The sequence below is a fragment of the Pecten maximus genome, chromosome 10 (genome assembly GCF_902652985.1).
Source record: "Pecten maximus chromosome 10, xPecMax1.1, whole genome shotgun sequence".
Taxonomy (NCBI): Eukaryota; Metazoa; Mollusca; class Bivalvia; order Pectinida; family Pectinidae; genus Pecten; species Pecten maximus.
Window position 1 is genome coordinate 24823079 of NC_047024.1, and position 19027 is coordinate 24842105.

The window sequence follows — 19027 nt, forward strand, 5'->3', positions numbered from 1 at the left end:
TTCAGAGATTCATGCTGACAGCATGATAAAAAGAATTGTAAGGCAAAATGATTTAGGAACAGTTTTGCCTACTCAGTGATTTAATTTCAAGGCAAACTCGGTTAGAAACCGTAGTGACTATGATCTGACTACTCATTTTGTTTACATGCAAAGCGCATGTCTAGTTGACATTGGCTCAACCACCAGGTTTACTTTGGTCTGACCACAGCAAGTAGGCATCATTTGCATATTTGTCACAAATTGGAAGCAAAATGGTGATTGGTTGTTGCTTATCACTTATCATATATGTAATCACATTAGATAGAACAGCTTGGCTATGGTATATGGTTGATGATCAAAATCTGCGAATCCTGAATGTTGTTTATATCAGGAATGCTTATTTGTAGGTGATGTCTGCTGATATAGGAGAGGACGCCGAGTGTCATGCAGCTAAGCTCCTCGAGGTCATTTTATTGCAATGTCCTGGACAAGTAGACCAGGTAAGAGACAATCATGTTGATGTACTGATAACATACTTCAACATGGTAGTGACCAGCGTCGCCCAGTTCAACATGGTAGTGACCAGTGTCGCACAGTTCAACATGGTAGTGACCAGTGTCGCACAGTTCAACATGGTAGTGACCAGTGTCGCACACTTCAACATGGTAGCGACCAGCATCGCACAGTTCAACATGGTAGTGACCAGTGTCGCACAGTTCAACATGGTAGTGACCAGTGTCGCACAGTTCAACATGGTAGCGACCAGCGTCGCACAGTTCAACATGGTAGTGACCAGTGTCGCACAGTTCAAACATGGTAGTGACCAGTGTCGCACAGTTCAAACATGGTAGGAACCAGCGTTGCACAGTAATACAATAACCCACATTGTGAGTCTGTGATCTCTTCTGAAGAAAGTTTTTCGTTTTATGTTAAATAAACTGAATTTTGTACGAAATGCTATAAATGCTACTTACAAAGTATGCATGGTGAACGACTAACCTCATACTTAAAATACAAACAGACCATTCGGAATATACTTGACCAAGAGAAAGCAGCCAGTTTTTGAAACCATGCAATTTGAGTACATACATGAAGGATTTTTCACTTTCCTGATTTATCATTTTCCTTTTGGCCTCTTGGGTATCTACTGACAAGTCTGAGAAGAATGAAACAGCTGTATGATGCAGCTTAATAATTGTTTGCTCTACTAACTCCCAATTGGAATTGAAAGGTTCTAATGAGTTCTGTTTTGTACAATCCTTTCAGGTGCTACCCTTGTTCGTGGAATTAGCGTTACAGCGGTTGACGCGGGAGGTGTTGACATCAGAGTTACGGACAATGTGTTTACAGGTTGTGATAGCAGCTATGTACTATAATCAGCCACTGCTACTGGACACACTTGGCAAATTACAGATACAAAATATCACTGGTTCTATAATGCAACAGTTCTTAAAACAATGGCTTCACGATGTCGACTGTTTCTTGGGGTAAGTGCCTTCGTATGACATGATGAAACTATAGAAAAACCCTTGGCTAGCCCAGTCATCCGTGGACTTCATAATTAATCATCTGATTTTTGAGTTTTTGTGTAAAGAAAATTCATAATTAATCATGATTTTTGCATTTTGTGTAAAAAAAAAAAAACGATCATGATTACTCTTCGTCGAAAAATGGCACTGAAAAGATATCTTTGTTGTGTGATACAGATTACATGACAGGAAGATCAGTGCACTGGGCTTGTGTGCACTCGTCAGCATGGTGACCAATCGCCCTAACGACGTCAGCCAGGTTGGATCACAGATCATTCCAGCTCTTCTTGTTCTGTTTCAGGGTTTGAAACGGGCCTACGCAAGTATGTACTATGCAAACAGTGCTATCAAGCAGAAACTCAATATGCTTGGTCAGAAATCAACACTATCCGTATTATTACAGTTGAAAAGCATACAGGGCACATGTATACCATGCAGTTTATGGGCTGTGCTAGAATTAATCGTTGAAAGCTTTCCTGCCAAAACATACTGAATTTTATCAAACATTTGTTGGCAGATCTGTGCCTCTGTACATGCAGTTTAATTATTGATGATACATTTTGACAAAAAGGAAGGGAGTACATGTTTTTCCTGCGTCTTTTTATTTCACCCTTTGATATATTTTGTCAAGCATAGTTGATTTATTTGTTTGGACATTTCTCACAGAAACTCTTAAAGACTGTTTTTAATGGTTCTCAGGTAAAGCTCAAGAGGAAAATGACGATTCTGATGATGAAGAAGATGAGGAAGAAGAGGAAGCAGATGGCAGTGGTAATATGCCTATACACTCACTTTTGGTGGTCATCATGTCAAGCGTTACCATTTTCTTGCATATCCAGGAGTTACTGCAGTTGTCTGCAGGTTATCAATTATGTAGACAAACTGAACTGTAGGTAGTAGATTTCAATGCTTTTAAAAGAAATATCCAATCTTCCAATGCAATGCCTTGATATGTCAAACTGAAAACTACTGGTTAATATTGATATAAAGGTTAAAATTGTGTTGTTTACCTGTATAACCTTGTGTTTACAGAGGAACTTGCTAGTGATGAGGACGAGATTGATGAAGAAAGTGCTCAGTATATGGAAAAATTAGAGGTTGCAGCTGTAAGTATGATTTGACCAGTTGCTAAGATATGAGAAAAGTTTAATGAATTAATCAGCTCTCCTCTCCAGTAACTGGGCAATTGAATGGTGGACATATAGTGATTTTTCTCTTCACAGGAAGCAGAAACCCGATATTGGGGGTTGAACGGATGGGTCATAGAGTGTTGTTACCCATGACATATCTTGATTTCAGAATCCCACATCCCACAAGATATTTACACCATAGTATCATAAAATCAAGCTCTACACCAGATGGTGGTCATCGGTCATGGTTATTTAAGGGTCAAAGGTCACTTTTGATCCCTTCTGCACGGGTGCATTGTTGGGATTATTTTTTGGGGAAGGGTGGGAAAAAATCTTATTTCATTATTAGATATGTTTTTTTTTACACTCAATAAGATTTTAACACTCATGCTATTTTTTATTTTATTTTTACGAAATTTTTTTCATGAGGAAAAACTATCCAGCATTATATCATTCATATTTTTTGCTTTAATGGGCACGCTAGGCCATTTAATAATTTGAGGAATTATTATTCAGGCCAACAAGGATGACGACAGTGATGCAGAGTACACAGATGATGGAACAGAGGAGACGGCATTAGAGAGTTATCAAACACCTCTAGATGATGAAAATTCCACAGTTGATGAATATCTGGTGTTTAAAAATATACTTCAAAGTAAGTGATATCTGGGCTGCTACATGAACAATGATCAATTAAAGGGACAATTAAGTCAATTAAAAATTTGAAAATGGCTAGGATTTTGGAACTGAAAATGAATCGCTCCTAGTAAAAGCTTGTATATCTGATAATGAGGTAGGTAACTTGTAGATCATGTCCACTGTGATTAGTTTTAGATAGTCCCCTACCGGTGAAACCGGGGGATTGCAGGTTTTCTCCCCGTCTATCTGGCAGTCTGTCCACTCAGTTTTCTACACTTTTCTCATTCACGCTTCAAGGTATGTTGGTAAAAATTGATATGTATGAGTGGCTACAGATCAAATTTCAGTTTCAGGGTTTTGGGGTCAAGGTCAATTTTTACTATTTTTTGCGTGGACTGGTAGGAGACATATATTGCTTTAGCAATACCCAGCATGTTAATTTGTTTATTTTTTGGTTATGTGACACTGAGATGATGAATACAACCATAATCCATTCCTTGAGGATATTTACTGTATTCATGGCGACACAGCACCGTGTAGGATCCTAAGTTATTTGTCATGCCTCTGGGGTTTTCTCATTGGCTGGCGATGATTTTATGATTCTTGCTGTGGATGCAGTGACATCTTTTGATAAGATTTTGGCTCTGATCAGTGCTGTTAACCACAAGGCATTTGTAATTCGTCCGCTTCAGGAGAAACTTGGTGGGGGGGGGGGGGGGGGGGGGTCCTCAGTCCGTTTGGATGCATGTATGAACCAAGTTTGTCAGTGCTATAACCGCTTCATTTGTTGCGGGATTTTGATCAGACTTCTTCACAAAATGATAAAGGACCATAAAATCTCGGACAAATTGGAGTTTGAGGGTTGTTGGATTAAGGGTCACCATGATGAATTTTGGAAATAACAGTCAACGCTCTTGTGGCATAATTCCTTGATCAAACTTCACACAATTATTAACATTACCCCAAGACTTTTAAATTCATCAGTGTTTGGAGGGAGTAGTTATTTTTTACAGAGACCCTACCTTCCATAACCCATAAAATATTAAATAATGAATACAAAAAAATGGGGCTTTACTTTCTCCACCCATCAAATTTTTAAGTTCCTCCCACACAGATTATTTAAAGCAAAAAAAAAATTGTAATGCAGCTCCAAATTTGTTTGAAATACAAATACATCATATGAAGATACCGTAATTAATACTGTGTAATATAATACTGCATCTCAATGAGTTGGGAATATTCATACTAGTTAAAAGTCTGTGGATGTATGGAATCTTTAATAGAAATATTCATGAATGATTTGAAAAAAGTATGAGTGCATCTTGAAAATTCTTCATTTCCAAATTAAAACACTTATTGGGACATTTCCAAAGTATGTGGATGTATTCATAGCCGAAAATGAAAGTGATATATTTTTATATGCAACAATCTTGTGTTAATGAGTGATTAAAATTAAATTCATTTAAAGGAGTTAAATCTTGAAACATGCCAACTTCAACAATAGAGGTAAATAAAAGAATCAACAACATGGAGTACATATTAACCATTTACATATTTATCTGCACAATTCGGAGTTTGATTCTGTCGTGCTGTTGGATGTAAATAAAAGTGACTTTAGGCGACATTTTGTTATTTATTTATATAAGAAGGTATGGTGTGATAGCTGCCTATGATCAATTAAAATTTATGTTTGACGATTTTTGACAATTTCTGTCTTTACACTTTAGCTATACAAACAAGTGACCCAGAATGGTACAATGTGCTCACTGGACAGCTGACAGAGGCGCAGAGTAAAGAGGTGGAGGATGTTTTCAAGCTCGCTGAACAACGCCGTGCTGCAGCAGGTCAGTATAGCAAATACACTGCATTTTGTCTAAAGTGATGGTTCCAAATATTGATCAAACATTTCTTGTTGCATTTCCATAGTCATGCATTTTATACAAGTATTTATATCATTTTGGTACAGTACAGCTTATATATTATTCTGCACTGTGGTACTCCTGTTACACATGAAAATTAAACACTCTCTTTTAAATTTTCAGAATCCAAGAAAATAGAGGAACGAGGAGGATATATATTTCAAAATATGGCAGTTCCACAGAACTTTGAATTTGGCACAAATTAACACTAGTGATAACTTTGTGTATAAGTGTCATAATAAACCCACATGTAACAAGACATGAAGATGGCCAGAGGGTGCAACTGGCCACCTCCTTAGTGACCCCTCCCCCTCACATGGTCCTCGCTCACAGCCGCATCTCAGTCAGGCAGATTCTTGGTGTAAAACGACTTGGATTACAAAGTCTTAGAGCAAACACTACACGATGCAGATCACCTTTGTTTTGGTTCAAGAAGAGCTCTTCGGTGCACCAAAGATAATTTTTCACGAGGTGTGTAGGAATGTTTGATCGCTGTAGAGGCCGATATCAGACATCGTGGAGAGCTAGAAGAAATCTCAGACATGCTTTGTCAAATCACTTGTGATAATTAACGCGTTAATTTATGTGTGAAGCTACATATAGAAGTCACTGCATTGGTGATCTGATGAGAGATAGCCAAACAAAGACATGGTATGGCAGTGAAAAGTCAGTTCGGTCATCAAGGCAACTCTTCGCAGTTCTGCTTGTTTTTTAGCCCTGCAATACACCCCTATTTTGACAAAGCAAATGCATGTGGTAATGCATGCCAGTGGTTTTTTTTTTCATTTAGAATAATATTTTAACAACTTGGCATTGATATTCTATCAAGACTACATGAATGAGTGGGTTTTGACTCTACCTACAGGAAATTGGGCAAATGGTATTTTTCGATAATGGTGCAAATTTTCAATGTGATTTATGATCATGTATACCTTGTCCATGTTTTCCTCTTTGGAAAGCAAAGGATTTTTCCATAACCAACCACAAAAACCATCAGACAGGTCCTAAGTAGATCCTGGGTGTATCACTGAAAACCATATAGGACTGAACCTATTTAGATGTCTATTAACTTAATAACAGACTCTTGTGTAGTTGTAAGAGATAGCTGTCTTTCACACTCTTGCATCATAAACAATACCAAATATTAACTGAGTGTCACCAACATGTTTGGTAGTATTCCATACAGATTTGATGTCGGTGATGATGTCATTCTGACTTGTCTATATATACCAAGGTCCATTCCCTCGTTAAATGGTGTATTTGTATAGTAAAAAAAATAATAGATTATTAGCATGTGCACATATTTAATGAAATCATGTTTATATGTTTTCCATGCTCACAAACTTACTATTCAATCATGGGATAAGGTTTAAGTTTTCTTATTAAGTGTTGGTTCGTGTAGGGTTTGGAATTATACCCAGTAACTTCTTGCTTATATGCCATCATCAGAAATTTTTGTGAGGAACGTCACTTTGTTATTACTTCAGTAGATGTGAGATATCCAAGAAATGAAATCCCTTTTTATTTTCCTCAGATTTTTTTCCCCCCTAAGTCATTTATTTCAAATCTATGTCCACAAAAATTTCTGATTCAGTGTAAATTCACCACTACATTGTATATACCGGATTCCTTTTCAGGAGTTTTCCATCTACATTAATATATCACCCTTACTGTTAATATGAAAGTAATGTTAAAAATATGATAAATATTAGGTTCAAGCATATAGCACAGGAATAATACATTCTCATGTGTGAAATGTATTGACTTTTTTTTTTAAAGACTCCTAGAATAATGGATGTTTGATGAAGCAATAGTATTTTCAATGACAATTATATGTTTACAGTATGTTTGCTGAATAGTTAAAGTAATTAAAAAACTCTTTGTATGATAACAAACAAACAAACAGAGTAAATTCAGTAGTATTGCATTTTAAAATTCTTCAGAAGAGAAAATCAAATACATAGAAATTCTGTTTAGGTCAGAAAATTTTAAGAATTGTTGAATATAATGGTATTAGTTGGATGGAAAATTCCACGTTAGGGTGCTGGTACAGTGTAATCTTGTAGAAGTTGTTGATATTATACCTGCATCTTTTTGCAAGGCTTCTTCATTTCTGTCTTTTTGTATTGTTCATATGTATTTTTTCATCACATATTGTAACCAGTGTCATTTCACACACATTTACAGAACAAACATGCACAATATATACAACATGGAATATACAGGTAACTTACAGCTCTATTACCTAGTTGCTCTTCAATGTCATGATGATCCTTGGAAGTACATGTATTTGAAAATAACTTTTCATTGATTTTCAATACCGTAATATATCTTCCATGTTCTTGTGTCTTCTTTGATATGATAAAGTGCTAAGTGTGTAATTCCATTTTACCTGACTGTACTAGAAATGCAGAAAATTTTTACCTTAAAATTAACCAAAAATAATGCGAGATATAGGATTTGTATGATCTATCGATCAAAAGGTGTGCCATATGTATCCGGACTTATAGTACATGATATTCATAGGTTTCATCAGAAGTCGGGATTTATGATGTAGATGGAAATTTTGAGACAATTGAAATACACTTTTTACATAAATGAAAACACCAGGTTTACATTCAATTTTTACGGAGGTGATTTTATTATCTTAAGAAAATTTGAAAGTGGTATTGCTGTGTGCAGTTCCATTTAGCTTGAAATTTTCATTGTAAACTTTATTTATATCAACTCATATCAATCACGCTTGTTGGCCCAGATGGAAGTGCGCGATGGGTCTTACTGTGGGAGGAAACCAGGGCACCCAGGGAAAACCCACATGGTCAGGCAGGTAACCCCATACCTTTTCACGTGCGATTAGGGAATTGAACCCTGGCCGCCAAGGTGAAAGTCAAGTGTGTTACCACTGTGCCACCCGACCAACCAAAATGTTCATTGTTTAATGGCTGATTATTGTAGCATTTTCTTTTCGCATTACACATGAACATCTTTCTTGCTAATTATAAAAAAACATGTTTTAATAGGTGCACTCGATGAACTTGAAATAAGTGAACTAGTTAGTATATTTACACTGGTATGTTATGTGGCCGGTACATGTACCTTAAAGTTGTTAAATTGATTTCTTGTTGGTGTAATTTTGTTTTGTTACTAGTTATAAATAATGTGTTTCCGTTCTACAGATGTTTCAGGGCAACGTGTTATTGTAAACATTCTCTTTGTGATCAAATGGGATGGATGGTGCCACAAACTTTTTTTTTTTTCATGAGATTATGGCTTGGAAAGTTGTATTCAATGTACAACCTAAAGCAGCAGTTTCAGCAAAACGGGGGGGGAAAATCAATTTCAAAGTCACAGCAATTGGAAAATATGTAATAACCCTTTATAGTGTTTCTAAATGTTGATTTTGGTAAATACAGTCTCATTTTGGAGGATATGTATTGTATGATTTAGGTTCAGTATAGAAGCCCAGTTAGCTGTTAGCTAGTATATGCCAGTTGCCCAATTCCCTTAAAGATCTGCCCAAGTAAATATTCTGAAGTGAAAGTACATGAACCAGAATGTATTACAGGTTATTTATACAAGAACCCTGTTCAAAATGTATGAGATGGAATTTTTAACAGCTCAAATGTATATTAAAAACAGAACAAAATGAAATTTAATAAATATCACAATTTATTGATTTGGCTCATGTATACTTGTACTATTCAATATATAATGTAGAATAGTGAATACTCAAAAGTGTGGAAAGGCTAAGATATCTCGCATATTTAAATTCAAGTTCTTAAATACTAATACAAATTCCTTGTGACAGGTCTCATCACATCAAGTATGGCACTATTATGTAATATTACAACAAATAACATATAACATAAAAAGTGGTTTGGCTTGTCCAGAGTCTTGGACCAAATGCTTCCTGTACCAAATCTAGATTCTATAGAAATCACTTTACATATTCACTACAAATTCAGAAATCACTTTACCGATTGAAACTTTGTACAAGTGCATGAATACAGACAAACTACAATCATCAAAATCACAAACGGTAGTTTTCATAACTTGATTTTCCCCTGATTTTCCCAAAGGATTTGCAATGCATTTTAATTACTATTAATTGTGTGAATTAGTTTGGCTACGTGTGCATAACTACATAACATGATAACTATTATGTGTCACTGATGTAGATAACTTCCACATCTATTATTTTTAGATACAGAAATTTGAAAATGTACATATATACACAAAAATGAACAATGAAACAAGTTCACATTATTTATGTTACTGGCTTAAAGATTGAAACGTGAACATATCTTTGTTCGTTTAATAAATGTAAATGGGATAGGTGCAAAAGCCTGATAAATAATTGGATTTATTGGGAAAAGCCTAATAGCAAAGTAAATTTATTGCATGTCAATTTGATTTTGAAATGGCGTTTAAATGAAAACCTGCTGCAAATTATGAATTGTTTGTATTGATGTTGGGTTACAGAGATGTTGATAACCTAATGATAAGCTTGTTCCATTGTACATTACAATAAAACATCCCTGTAAAAACAACGAACTGGTCTTTGTCTTGTTCACTGGCTCAACTATCCATCCAATATAGTGTTCCAAAAACTGACCATTGTCGAGTCTTTTTCACCAACTCGACTGTCCCCCTAATTACATTGTTACAATAACCGATTCAAATGTCCCCCACTATATTGTTCCAGCACTGACTCTGTCCCCCAATATATTGTTCCGATGACTGACTCAACTGTCCCCCAATAAATTCTTCCAACAGCTGTCTCGACTGTCCCCAATACATTACATATAATGTTTATTGTTCTGACTGGTCTTAGGCCTTGTTCACCGACTCGACTGTCCCCCAATATATTGTTACAATAACTGACTGGTCTTCAGCCTTGTTCACCGACTCGACTGTCCCCCCAATACAATGTATATTGTTCCAACAATTACATTACAACTGACTGGTGTTAAGTCTTCCTCACTGACTCAATATATTGTTCTAGGTTGTACATGCTTAACTATAACTTTAACTTTAGCTCTTTTTCCCCACAAAAATCATATAGTAAAGGCACAATTACTTAACTGAGAAGTACTCTGGAAGATGGTGCTACCTTAAGATGTACAAGATATATGTGGTGGATATAGGGTCAAGTATTGAGGATTGAGAGAGATTTGTTTGGCCTAGAGGACTCGATCAAGTGCTTACGTCGTGGGCTCTGTAGGCCAAGCTGTATCCTCGGAGGTGTATGGGGATCCACTACTTCCCATACATGAGGATTATCAATGTGGATTTTGAGAAATTCTGCAGCCTTCAAGTTACCTGAAAGAATCAGGACAACTGTCTGGTCATCATGTCATTGCAATATATTTTGTGATATTTAACTAATCTACAATGAAAAATTCAATAAGCCGAATTTGAAATTAAAACGAATTTAAACTCATGGAATCATTCTAATCACTTTTCCAGATATCCATTGGGTACATTTTTTATATACATGTACTTACCAGCATTGATGGCATTGCCGATGGGGAGAATCCCAGCCTTGCTAGCCTGGTAGGGGTCAGCACCTGAAATTGGTTAAAATGCCACTTAAAAAAGTAACTGTTTCAGGTAAGTGATAATTCTTGGACATTATCACCATAGGAAAATTTCAGGGTTTTAGGAAACAGTGGATGGGATTTTCCTTAATAGAACACAATTTGAGATTTTCAACAAAATCATGGGTAAGAATTTCTCTATCTCACTCAAGAGTGATACCTATAGCTGCTGTTTTATACCCAACAACCCCAGCCCCCTGAAAGAAATCTGAAGATAGAGGACTGGTATGGGAAATGCCATCATCTCTAGCCAAGGCCTTATGACTTTGTATTACATATTTGTTGCGAGTCTTTGACTAGCAAAGATGAGGATATGCCTGTTGTCCAATATGCTTTGTGCTAAGATCTTCATTAATATTACCAATAAAATATTCTGGAATTGCTTTGGGGTTGTAGTAAAATCGCTGCCTATTCATCTGTTTCCATTCTGACATGTCAGAAACTCAATTTTCATGAAGTTCCATACATGACTAACCCCTGACAATGCATATGGATTTTGCCCCTTTGCTAACAAATGAGGTAAACCCTTTTCTGGACAATTCATAAACTAAAGCATTAATTTCAGGTCTTTAGCATTCATGGGTGAAGGGGAACCAATTTAGTATAATAAGAGGCCCATGGGCCTTAACGGTCACCTGAGTTTTGAAGAATTTAAGTTAATTTAATTGACCCTTTTTGGCCCGCCCATCAGCCCCTGGGGGTCAGTCAGGGCTAACATGTGCATACCATCAAACTGTCATCCCAAGCTGATCATGTTAACCAAATTAGAATGAGTTCCAATACAAATCCAACAAATAATAGTCAAAAATGTGATTTCCCAATATAAACTATAGTAAAGTTTACCCCTTCCCCAGGGGAAACGTGAGACCCAAGGGTCATGAAATTCACAATTTTGGTAAAGCACCTTAAGACCCTTCCATCTATGAAGAGTGTTTGATTCCACCATATCTGAGTGTACAGAGAAGACGATTTTTGAAATTTCTGTCAATTTGACACTTTTTAGCCCCGCCTATCAGCCCCTGGGGTCAGTCGGGGCAAACATGTGCTTACCATCAAGCTGTCATCCCATGCTTATAATGCTAACCAAGTTAGAATGAATTCCAATATAAATCCACAAATAATAATCAAAATTGGGATTTCCTTATATAAACTATAGTTAAGTTTACCCCCTCCCAGGGCCAAACATGAGACTCCAGGGTCATGAAATTCACAATTTGGGTAAGCACCTTGACCCTTCCATCTATGATGAGTGTTTGATTACACTATATCTGAGAATAGAGAAGATTTTTGAAATTTCAGTTAATTTGACCCTTTTTAGCCCCGCCTATCAGCCCCTGGGGTCAGTCAGGGCCAACATGTGCATACCATCAAATTGTCATCCCATGCTTATAATGTTAACCAAGTTAGAATGAATTCCAATAGAAATCCAACAAATCATAGTCAAAATTGTGATTTCTCTATATGAACTATAATTAAGTTTACTCCCTCCCCAGGAGCAAACGTGAGACCCCAGGGTGCTGAAATTCACAATTTTGGTAAAGCACCTTAACATCCTTAATTTCATCTATGAAGAGTGTTTGATTCCAACATTTCTGAGAGTAGAGAAGAAAATTTTTAAGTTTTAGTAAATTTGACCCTTTTTGGCCCTGCCCCTCAGGCCCCTTGAGGGTGGGGACCATATAATTCACAATTTTATTTGACCTTTAGCCATGGAAGCTTCCTGCCAAATTTGATCGAATTCAGTTCAGCACTTTTGGAGAAGAAGTTGAAAATGTAAATTGTTTACAATGGACGGACACACGATGCCGGACAAAAGGCCATTGCAATAGGTCAACTGAGAAAATTGGATTTGACCTCCATATGATGCAGAGATGTGGGGCCCAAGGGGGACATAAGGAATGGCTTTTGAGAAGGGGTAAACTGAGGGTGTGACCCCAAAACCGCCTTGATGAGAAAAATTAATCTTACCATAGGTGAGAAGACATTTGATGACTGGAACACTTCCTTTACTGGCAGCTCTGTGCAAGGGGGTGTAGCCTCTGAAATTTGCCTTGTTAACATCGCAACCTGTAGAAATTAATAACTTAAAAGTTGAGTCATAATAATTTATCAAATTGTGTATTATATGACAGGAGCTGTAAGAAATAAGGATCTGACAGCTTAGAACAAGTAAAGGGAATCCATTATCATCTCATAACTGATGATTCAGTCATGATCAACTGTCCATTAGTAATCGCTATAGCCAGCAAATCCAAACTGCAGTGTTTTGCAAGGTGACCTGACATGCTAAACACTGTACATAATTACACTTTTAACTTAGTTTCATTTCATGTGGGTCAGTATACTGTAAATGAAAAGATTACAATCAATGATCAGAACAACACTACTGTATATTTTATTGAGACATAAGATCACCTTGTCAAAAAAAGAGGTTTCTAGAAAGCGGCAAGATGTTTGAAGGGAGATTATCCTTATACGAATTGCAAATCAATTAAAAAAAACTTTACCTAAGTTACCGTAAAACTAGAAAGAAAATTGTGTATATCCCTTGGACACATTAAATGGATTACACTGTATGGCAAGCCCCGTATGTAAACTGCCAACTTATAAGTGACCTGTTGAACAGGCATGTAAAGAAAAGTTTTCAATTATTTTCTATATAACTTTTATAAATATATATATTCAGGATATTTCAGCCTGCGAGGGAAATGGTACCACTAGCTACAATAACATAGCTCTGGATGACATATGGACAATTTCATACAGATGGACGTCATCAGAGCATAGTGTCACAGGCAGGGTATGAATATTCGTTCTGTTGTAGCACTTGCGATGCCTTAAATCATTGTCACTACGTGTCTGAAATCTTGGTGAGAAATCTCTGTGTGTAGTAGCTATACCAACACATTATCCAATTATTTTTAGATACAATGTATCTACACCAGCTAAGTGTCCATTCCAGTCAGAAAACACTACCTGCTTCCATGAGGTCTGTAAGGACTGCTACTTCAGGTGTTACAGAGTTGAGAATTCCAAATGTAGCTAGATACAGTGGAGTATCTCCATCTTGACTGGTTGAATTGATATCTGCACCTGATGGATAAAAACAGTTAAATCAACATTACAGTCAATGCTGCAAAATAATTAAAAAACATATTTTTTTCTTTTTTTTTGATCAAAACTAACAAACAATAGGACCTAACCTCTCCTGGGGAGAGGAAGCCCTCCAATATTCTTTGAATTGTGCTGAACTGTCTACCCATGGACAATGAATCTGACCTTAATTTAAACACTACTGATGACATTGGAGAGTATCACAGAGGAGCAGATTTACAAGTGTACCAGAATTTTAATTTGATTGCAACACTGTTGAACACCAATTTATTTAAGTGTCATTAACTCACCTTTTTTTAACATGTATTGAATGGCAGCTCTCTCTCCACTAAGGCAGGTACACTGTTTAAAGGGTAATGAAATTAATTTAAATTTTTCTTTCAGAATTCTCTTACAACACCTACTTTCCTTAATTATCTTTACTTTTCCATGTACTTCAATTATGAATATCTAAGAACCTTGAACAACCAGCTGTTACAAAACTTAAAGACTCCATTGTTAAAGAGCAAAGATATAATTAACTGTTTTTTTCAAACAAGAAGATGCACCCACATTGTTTTGTGATATTACCATATTTACTCTTAAATAAGCCCATCCCTAGTGTAAAAGTTAAGCAATAAAGTTTTGGGAGAGCTCTTTTTAAAATTGATGAATCTGCAAAAAATGAAGAAGGGGCTTATTTGTGAACGCAGACTTATTTACATGGTGTTTGTGTGTTACCTACCAAGAATAGAGAGAGACCTGTGGAAGGAATAATGTAATTGACATCATATCCAAACTGATCCACCAACATTGTAATAGCTTCAGTGTGGCCCGGCTGGTAGGCAGTCTAAAACAAGACATTAATCATCAACTTATTGGTAATACATAAAAATAATTTTACTATCAATATATTAGAATGTATTACATTTTTAAACAGGGGTCAAGGGGAAAATGTGACAAATTACTTTCATCCAGGTTTAAAGAATAGCATTATGATAAAAAGATCATCAAATTTATAAGAATGAATACAGAATTGTCTGTTCATCCATTGGTGAACTTCAAAGCTTGTCATCATTATACCAAGCTTACGTCAAGATCCAGAGAATGTTCTGTCAGAAATGAATTAAGCATCTCTGATAAGCTAATTCTACAGACATCTTAACCAAAGTTCAAGGTCGTAGTGGCTATGAATATAACCTGTCATGCTATTTTGGTTGTGAGAATCATAGGTCACAACAGTCAAAGATAAAATGGTTGTCAAGGTCACCAGGTCAAATGTCAAGGCTAAGATCACATGCCAATCTTTTTTCTCCCTCTTGCTTATTTCACAAAGAAAATACTAATTATCTCAATTCGATGATAGAATATTCAATAGTTCTCAAACTGATTATTATTTGAGACTCATATACACTAGTTTACAGATGTTTAGTACCCATTTCATTTTGAAAGCTATGTAAGCAAGGGCTGACGCTTGAAGTGAAATCTCCACGGAATTTACCCTAATATTTTAGATAATTTACCTTCAAGAAAAATCTCTTAATAACAAAAAACTGTGCAGAAATTATTAAACAAAAAAGCATAATGTCATTCACTTTGTATAGATAAATGGCTTTGTGAATATTGAACTATCTCAATACATGAACTTAATTTGTTCACATCAACAAAAGATCCCAGAAGGATCTTGGCACCGACCATTGAATGACTTTTATTGGATCTGTGCAGATGTTTGTTCTATTCTCTTCTTCATCTTAATCATTTGAAAAGGGTAACCTTCAAATGATATCAGAAAAATCCATATAGAGAAATAAGGACTACAGGTGTCAGCTCCAACTTAAAGTACAACAGGAATCTACTTATGGGGTAAGTTCAAGAAAGATCCATGAATTACTTTCTCAGAAATAGCAATCTGATGATGGTGGGCTGATAAGTAATGAAAACTTAACTTGGCAAGATCAAAAACACTCCAACTGGAGACATCTGGAATTTTGCTCTCTGCAGAACTTCTGGTGCTTTCCCCTTAAATTACATTTTGTATTTTTATATTCATATTATAATCATATATACATTACACAGTGCAAGATGGCATTACATGATTTACTGTTTTATATTGTGTGACAATAATATCACCCATTCAGGCATTCACATGGAACAATACAGTGATGTTACAAATTAATGATTATGAAGTTCTAAACTAGTTGTTGCTTTCCTGTGATTTTTTTCTGTTTTCAGAATAAATTAAAGTTAACATTTCATTGGTAAAAATTTGTATTATTGTTGAAAAAAATGAAATTGCATGCATTAAAGTTAATCCACATATAAGACACCAGGGCATGGAAACAAATTATGCAATTTGCATTTCATTATTCAGGCATAATTAATAAGCATTTAATGTTGCATATATACAAAATGTATAATGAATTCATACTGTAAACTGATGATTAATTTATCATAAAAATCAGATTCTACATTACCATAAGACCACAAATCATTTTTTTTAAATAAGTATATATTCCATTTTAATTAGATTTACCCATTTCTACTAATTTAAGACAGAGTGTGAGATACCTGTTTAAAAACTAATACACATTCAAATTGTGTATGCTTGTTTCAACCAGCAAAGTGAGCAAGGTCATTTTTTTCTTTACCTTTTCTTGAATATCTCAGCAATAGCAACACTATAGAAATAAAGCCCATAAAAAGGACACACAGTTGAATTTGCCAGGATTGCTTGCAGACAAAACTCCACAGTACATCAGTTATAGCCAAAATCGTATCCCAAATATTAAGGCATACCATTTGCAGCTGCGGATACATCCAGTTACTAGTTGCTGAAATGTAATAAGTGTTTGATTGAAATTGAATGGTAATATCTTTCTTTTCTGTAAAGCCATATAATATTTATAGATTGGGCTGGTGAGTTCTGGTTATACTCTCAACTTGCTACTGTTGTAGCGGAAAAGCATGTGCCAGTTTCGTCTTTTGCCTTAACGTAAAATTCCCGAATTTTCTGACGATCTTACTACGTATTTTAAAACACCACTCAGAACCCTTCGGATTATATTTCAAGCAGCAATACTTCATAATTAAATATCCCGCGGCTAAAACTTCGCTCTTAATGGATCTTGAATTCACATATCACCCAGGAAAAAAAACAAGAATTTTACCATTTTTTGTCCAAGATTCCAATAAATAACCCCAGCATCCATCCACAGATGAAGAAACCAAACCCATGTTTCTTTTCTCTGATGCAGACGATACGTTATTATTGTCGCTTACATCACATCTAAAACGGCCGTTCATAACGCTACAAAATATACATTGATTAAACATTCCAAGCTATTAGAAAATTAAAAACATTCTATATTTACCTTTATGTGAATATCTATAATATAGTATCAAAGTAATTCCGTTTACAAAGAATATACTCGTGTACATGTATACATGTGTATGTCAAAAATAAGTAAATAAGGAGTTGTCTCCCCTCTAACAACACTTTCACAGTTTTTCGAGTGATAGCCTATGATCCGGCTACTGCCGTAACAACTGTATAAGGTTAAATGCGAATGTTTTTGGACATATTTAAGAAGGAGAAAGAAGTTGGATTAGATTCTAGTATACAAAAATATATCACAGAAGTTAAGTAATTTTACAAAACACCGGGGGGGGGGGGGGGGGGGGGGGGGGCGAGCGCGTTTCATGCTCATCTATCAAAAGGAGCGCGTTTCATGCTCATCTATCAAAAGAAGTAACAATTGTTAGGCTATTAACCTTGATAAAACCCCTATGGTTTTAGCGTTAAAAATCGTAGCGTTATCAAATAAATATTCTTAACTGTTCACTATCTAATATCAAGATACAGTAAGACAAAAACATTCGATATTTACAGCAAGACAAAAGGCAGGCAACTGTGTATATGGAAATTACTCAAAACGCCGTATTATATTACATTGAATTGTGTACTGTAGGTATTGTACATTTTTTAGTCCGTTGATGAGGATTGTTCAAATTAGTTACTAGTATTAAGGACTCGCACAACTAAATAATTTACTATATGTTATTACTAGTGACCCCATCCATTCATTCGCTCGTTTGAAGTTCAAATGATGTGAAATTTATATCAAATTAAGGGTTGAAGTTTTTTCTATCGGATAAATGTTGTTATTGTATAGGTTTAATGGCATACATAAGAGCACACGGGTACTCGAAAATCAGTAACCCTGACATTTACAGTACACTGGGGCACCCCCCACCTGGGGAATTCCCGCCTTTTTACACCTCGAATCCAACGTCAATCTATTTTCAGTAGGAGTGTATATCTTTGATTTTCCAAATCTCAAGACCCTACTCTTTATTCTCGTGTATAGAAAGTACCCATTTCATATGTTATTTACTCAGGAACCTAAGAAACACATTTTCCTCAGGGACTTGGTTCAGGAGAAACACCAGCTGATTGGCTGAAATTTAGTTGAGTGAGTCCTATAAGATATCAGTCGGAAACTAAATTTAGGGACAGGCGTATGAATGATAAATGATATTGTCGAATAAAACAAAAATCTGTTAAACTTCGTTTCCTATAGGCAATGAAGATATTTTGACAGGATGAATCGCGATACTCAACCCCCCAGTATATCATCCGTATCTCTTATTGGACCCTAATACGGTAATCTTTTAAATTAACCTGTATTTTTCCCTTATAAAAAATAACACAATCAACCTCATTTACTTCACAAATTTAATAAAATAAAAATAACGAATACATCAAAAACCAAAAAGTTCTAGAAGCAATCAAGTATGATAGAAAATGTATTTTCATTTCAAATGTAATGTGTTTTGATATAAAATATTAAACCAATTATGAGCAATAAACCAATATAGCTAATTATCTTTTTAATAGAACACGATGCATTTTTTGTCAACATTGAAATTCATGAGAAGTTTTATTCCTGTAATATCCACACCCTTTTTAAATGTTCAATAATCAATTGTCCAATATCAATGGTAATTTGGTATAACATTGGCAGTAGTAACCATGCATGTATAATTTACCCTCGCTAGTTAAGGGGACGTAAGTCCTGCGCCCTCAAATATCACAATATCACCGCGTTAAAATTAATCACCGGAGACTTCCGATTGGT

General features: G+C 35.5%; 2 protein-coding genes across 2 annotated transcripts in view; one reads left to right on the plus strand and one right to left on the minus strand.

Moving 5' to 3' along the window:
* Positions 1-9746, plus strand: part of LOC117335794 (importin-7-like) — a 26680-nt gene extending 16934 nt beyond the window's left edge. The window contains exons 20-27 of the mRNA XM_033895984.1: positions 387-479; positions 1246-1466; positions 1686-1831; positions 2208-2279; positions 2541-2614; positions 3155-3293; positions 5005-5121; positions 5320-9746. Of these exons, the coding sequence (XP_033751875.1) occupies positions 387-479; positions 1246-1466; positions 1686-1831; positions 2208-2279; positions 2541-2614; positions 3155-3293; positions 5005-5121; positions 5320-5402 (945 nt within the window). The 3' untranslated portion in view covers positions 5403-9746. The remainder of the gene's footprint in view (positions 1-386; positions 480-1245; positions 1467-1685; positions 1832-2207; positions 2280-2540; positions 2615-3154; positions 3294-5004; positions 5122-5319) is intronic.
* On the minus strand, positions 8414-17151 carry LOC117335795 (serine/threonine-protein phosphatase 6 regulatory ankyrin repeat subunit C-like). Its single transcript, XM_033895985.1, has 9 exons — positions 17057-17151; positions 16538-16720; positions 15835-15908; positions 14635-14739; positions 14201-14252; positions 13773-13889; positions 12765-12863; positions 10704-10766; positions 8414-10518 (listed from the first exon to the last, which is right to left on the minus strand). Exons 1-9 carry the CDS (start codon positions 17121-17123, stop codon positions 10346-10348), a joined length of 933 nt encoding a protein of 310 aa, XP_033751876.1. The 5' UTR covers positions 17124-17151; the 3' UTR covers positions 8414-10345.
* Positions 17152-19027: the final 1876 nt, after the last annotated feature.